The 5683-nt window shown below is 29.9% G+C and overlaps 1 protein-coding gene across 1 annotated transcript; it reads left to right on the forward strand.

The window, feature by feature from the left end:
• The first annotated feature begins 100 nt into the window (after positions 1-100).
• Positions 101-5683, forward strand: Hmt-1 (ABC transporter ATP-binding protein/permease Hmt-1). Its single transcript, XM_018518230.1, has 11 exons — positions 101-720; positions 1383-1582; positions 1700-1865; positions 1932-2140; positions 2218-2364; positions 3228-3451; positions 3812-4092; positions 4188-4288; positions 4448-4791; positions 4878-5035; positions 5279-5683. Exons 1-11 carry the CDS (start codon positions 403-405, stop codon positions 5681-5683), a joined length of 2553 nt encoding a protein of 850 aa, XP_018373732.1. The 5' UTR covers positions 101-402.

The raw sequence follows: 5683 nt of genomic DNA on the forward strand, positions 1-5683 counted from the left end.
CGCAGCGGCGAAGTTGGCCGACTCGGTGCCTGCTTGGTGGGGGTAAAAGTGGTGGGGCGGGTTTTCCGTGGTGCCGGGAGCCAAATGCCAAATGTGCATCACTGGTGCCGACTGCCGGGAGCCAAATCAAAATGTGCATCACTGTTTGACACACTGAAGAAGTTAATGTTGTGTGATTGTGACAGATTTCTTAACCTGAATAATCGTTATCTTTAAGAGATTAATATCTCGATTCTTGGAGCAGAGCGACACTTATTTTTGCTATATTCTTTCGTTTCACGAAAGAATCGACTGCGTCGATTGGTATATTTTTTATTCATTTTTGTGATTGTGTATCATAAACTGAACAATTATCAGAAGAGATATTGAGTGATATAACAATATTAAAGACTGATAACACAGATGTCTAGCAATATGACTATAATGAGATATTGTCCACCAAATATAACTTTTGATGATATCTGGATAGACCATGGCGTGTCTAAATGTTTCATGGATACTGTCTGTACGAGTATAATTTTTTTATATTTAATTATATTTGGATCGATCCAACTTTGGATATATCGCAAGTATGGAACCGAAACTGATGAGAATACATTACCAAGAAGCAAACTATATACATTACAAAAGTTTGTATTGTATCTTGTTCCCATTTTAAGTATAATTAGAATAATTTTACAAGCTACAGTCTTGGATGATAGAAAGGTCTACGGATATATGGTGAGAATTATACTTATATATAATATGAGCCTTTGGTATATTGAAGTTACAGTTTTTATTTATTGTGTATACACTGTATAGGATGACTTCAATTGTTTTTCTAATATTTTATCAATGATAAAATAATAAACAATGATATTTATTTGTAAAGTTTTTTAATTTTTAGACATTTTTTGCATATTTGTGCTTTTACTCCAAAGAATAAGAAAGCAAACAATTAATTTGTTTTATAGTTTATTAGTAGCATAAATAAATTGTTTTTCTAATATTTTATCCGTTATAAAACAATGATATTTATTTGTAAAGTTTTTTAATTTTTAGACATTTTTTGCATATTTTACTCCAAAGAATAAGAAAGCAAACAATTAATTTGTTTTATAGTTTATTAGTAGCATAAATTATATATAACAAATATATATTTATTTGGTTCAACAGATAAATTACAAATCAACTTAAATTGCCAATGTGAGCCGCAGCAATTATTGACTCCAAAATACAAATAATAATTATCAAATACAATATGTTTGCAATAGCAGTTTGTACTGCTACTGCGAACTAGTATTTGTTAATTATTATTTGTATTTTAGTATCAATAACTGCTGTGACTCACATTGATAATTTGAATTAATTTATAGTAGTATAAATGTTAACATTTTTTATAGATATTAACAACAGTATTGACAGCAATTGTTTATCCATACTCAATTTATATATTGAAAGTTGAAAGACATAAATTATTGCCAAGTGTGCCACCACATGGTCATGGATTAGTGCTACTAGGTTTTTGGACATTAGCATTTGTCGCTGAAAATCTTGTTTTGATTAATATTGGAAAGCTTGAATGGTGGTTCCACTTGAATTCGTAAGTCAATATTAAAAGCAAAGAAATTTTCTACAAAAAGGACAATATATCTTTAAAAATCAATTTTCATTCCATTTGTTCCAGAATTAATTTATCTAATTTTGATTTTTTTTATAGCTTAACAGATCAAATCGAAATGGCTCTATTTATTTTGCGGTATGTTAGTAACTTGTTGATTTTTGCTCTTGGTTTACGAGCTCCTGGCATTGCCAGCATTTTTGATACTGATTATCGTGTGCTTAATGATGACACAGTTACACGATCACGATATTATCAACAAAGAGTAAGCAATACAAGTAATTATGCTGTAGTATACGATTGAGAGTACTCATACAACAATATTTTGTAGAGATCAGATAATACTTCTACATGGAGAAATTTATGGTACAAAATAAAAATTTTAGCGCCGTTTTTATGGCCAAAGTCAGATTATTTACTTCAGTTGAGAGTAATATTTTGCTTCGCTTTGCTGCTATCTGGACGTTTGATAAATCTTTATGTACCAATTTATAATAAAAAAATTGTAGACAGTGTTTCTATTGTTCCTGTGGAATTTAGGTACATAACTAAGCTTTTCATTATGCACTTTTATTAACTTATAAAAATGTTATTTCTATAATTACAATGTTTTGCAGGTGGGATATAGTATTGTTATACGTAACATTTAAATTTCTACAAGGTGGTGGTACTGGAGGTATGGGTTTGTTGAACAATTTAAGGTCCTTTCTCTGGATTCGTATTCAACAATATAGTACTCGTGAAGTGGAGTTAGAATTATTCAGGTAAATTTAAATTAAAGTTTGTTTCTTAAGCATTAAAATTGTGTTGGAAACAAAATTGCGATTACATTATATTTTTATAATACATATTAAACACAGGATTGAGAACATTGCTTTGTAAAAGTAACGCATTACTGTTACTTTTTGTCAAGATTGATTAGTAATTAATTAATAAGTTAATAATTTTTAACTTAATTTATTAACTTTTTTAAGTTAGTTTTTTATTTCATCATCGCTAATTGGCCAATTTAAAATAAAATATTCTCATTGTTAAAGCAATGAAAGGTTACTAGGCATTGACTGATGTAAGTGGATGTCTGCTATCGCACTGTGTTAACAGGACCTTCCATGGTTGTATTCAGCAGAGAAAGCAGCTTTGCAACTGTTGTAAAATTCTTCAATATATAATCGATTTGTATATTTAGATCCACAAGGAACCAAAAAAAAAAAATAAGCAAAAACCAATCTTATATTGAAGAATTTTACACAACAGCTGCAAAGCTGCTTTCTCTGCTAAACGCAGCCATGGCATTTAGAAGCGATATAATAGAGATATAAAGATAAATTAAACTAACGATAAAAATAATAGTTGAATTCGTTATAATTATATTATTTGAAAAGTGTGACGATATTACCGTTACTGTTACAAGCAGAAAAAGTAACAATCGTTACCGAAAGGCGATACCTTACGGTAACGACGTTACAAAAACGCGTTACTCCCCAATTATGAATCTCGATTATAAACAGAATAAAATTTATATTTATAATTAATAACTATAAATGCTATAACATATAAAATATAACATAATTATAATTAAAAATTTTAATTATAAATATATTTATAATTTTAAATATATTTTTTTTAGGCATTTACATGGATTGAGCTTGCGCTGGCATCTTGGAAGGAAAACTGGTGAAGTATTAAGAATTATGGATCGTGGCACAGACTCAATCAATAATTTGCTCAATTATATTCTTTTTTCAATTCTCCCAACTATTATTGATATTATTGTAGCTGTTTTGTTTTTCATCAGTGCATTTAATAAATGGTTTGGCCTCATCGTTTTTGTAACTATGGTTCTTTATATTGGTAAGCATAATAGTAATAATAATAATATTAATAATAACAATAATAATAATAATAATAGATACTGATACATAATAATAGCAATACTCATTGAAATTAAAAATCTTTTGCTAATTAAGCCCTGTTCACATTTGCAACAGAACTATGGCCCTTAATCGGGTTTAATAATATCTATAATTATGAAACTGACCAATCACAGCTATTCCTGTGAAGAATGGAATGATTGTGATTGGCCAGTTTCATAACTACGGATGTTATTAAACCTGATTGAAGGTGCCATGTAAATTTAGTCACTGTCACAATAAGCGGATCACGAAATACAAATTCAAATCATTCCTTTATTAATATCTTATTTGTTTTTAGCTGCAACAATTGTGGTTACGGAATGGCGTACAAAATTTCAAAGACGTATGAATTTGGCTGACAACGCACAGAAAGCACGTAGCGTTGATAGCTTATTGAACTTTGAAACAGTGAAGTATTACGGTGCCGAAGCATACGAAGTGGAAAGCTATAGAAAGGCAATTTTAGATTTCCAAGTACAAGAATGGAAATCAATGATTACGCTGAATATCTTAAATATTTTGCAAAATATAATTATCTCTGGTGGATTATTACTTGGATCGCTATTATGTTTACATATGGCTAGTACTTGTGGATAAAAATTACAATTATTATGTAAACATAAGGATTTGTATAGTAACGAGATATTTACAATGATAATTTGATTTTCTTGCAGGTTGTCTTCCATCAAGGTTTAACAATTGGCGACTATGTATTGTTCGCTAGTTATATAGTACAACTTTATGTACCGCTAAATTGGTTTGGTACATATTACAGGTAATATATATTAAAAAATAGACGTATTTATATATATATAACACATGCATTGTTGCAGAGAATTGTGATTTATATATATTATTAATTGATCATATTTTATAAGCTATTATTTTAGACAATTTTATCTCTTTATTTATTTGAATAATTCTTTCTATCAAGAGCCATTCAAAAAAATTTCGTCGATATGGAAAATATGTTTGAATTACTTCGGGAAGAGCAAGAGGTAATAGATGCACCAGGGGCTGAATTATTGGATGTTAAGCGTGGACAAGTGGAATTCTCGAATGTATCGTTTGGATATAGTTCTGAGAAACTCGTGCTTAGAAATATCAGCTTTATTGTACCTCCGGGAAAAACATTGGCGCTAGTTGGTCCATCTGGTGCTGGAAAGAGTACCATAATACGATTACTATTTCGCTTTTATGATGTAGAACAAGGCGCGATTTTAATTGATGGACAGAATGTAAAGACTGTCAAACAGACGTCTCTCAGAAGTAACATAGGTACTTTTACATCAAACATTTTTTATCATTGTCTATTAAGTTAAATTTTTGATGGATATCTCATAATTTATTTTCACAATTTATAGGCGTTGTGCCACAAGACACAGTTTTATTTAATAATACTATAAGATATAATATTCAATATGGTCGTATCGATGCTCCAGAAGCAGATATAATTGCTGCTGCAAAATATGCAGATATCCATGAGAGGATTCTTACATTTCCAAACGGTTACGAAACACAGGTTTGTTAAAACTATTGACTTGTCTGAATACCCTTTTTTTTATGTAATTTTTTAATTTTACTAAATCTCTTTGCCTTTTCTTGTCTCATAAACTTCGTTCATGTGTAAATAAGTTTATAGATATGCAACTATAAAAAAAACGAATCTATGTTTATAGTTCAATAAAATTACGTAAAATAAAATTGTATTAATTCTTTTATTGTATGTTTGCTTATTTTCTTAAGTGACTATTTTTTTTTTTAGGTTGGCGAAAGAGGTCTTCGGCTAAGCGGTGGTGAGAAACAACGTGTTGCAATTGCACGCACAATATTAAAGGCGCCAAAGATAGTATTACTTGATGAAGCTACAAGCGCTTTGGATACGCAGGCAGAGCGTAATATACAAGCAGCATTAAACAGAGTATGCGCTGGACGAACTACTATCATTGTAGCTCATAGATTATCCACAATAATTCATGCGGATGAAATTCTTGTCTTAAAAGATGGTGAAATCATTGAAAGAGGCAAACACGAAGAATTGATTTCACATAGTACTACTACCTATCATGCAATGTGGCAAGCGCAGCTTCAAAATAATCAAAAAAATAGCGTGAATGAAAAAAATTCTGTACATGAAAGTGATACCTCAATTAGTAACAAAGATGAATAA

The sequence above is a fragment of the Trachymyrmex cornetzi genome, unplaced genomic scaffold (genome assembly GCF_001594075.2).
Source record: "Trachymyrmex cornetzi isolate Tcor2-1 unplaced genomic scaffold, Tcor1.1 scaffold748, whole genome shotgun sequence".
In the NCBI taxonomy this organism is placed as follows: Eukaryota; Metazoa; Arthropoda; class Insecta; order Hymenoptera; family Formicidae; genus Trachymyrmex; species Trachymyrmex cornetzi.

Excerpts from the sequence above, each read along its gene's own strand:
- Hmt-1 (XM_018518230.1), top strand. The coding sequence starts at position 403 with ATGTCTAGCAATATGACTATAATGAGATATTGTCCACCAAATATAACT. Across the intron at positions 721-1,382 it reads GAAAGGTCTACGGATATATG|ATATTAACAACAGTATTGAC; the intron begins GTGAGAATTATA and ends CATTTTTTATAG. Across the intron at positions 1,583-1,699 it reads TGGTGGTTCCACTTGAATTC|CTTAACAGATCAAATCGAAA; the intron begins GTAAGTCAATAT and ends TTTTTTTTATAG.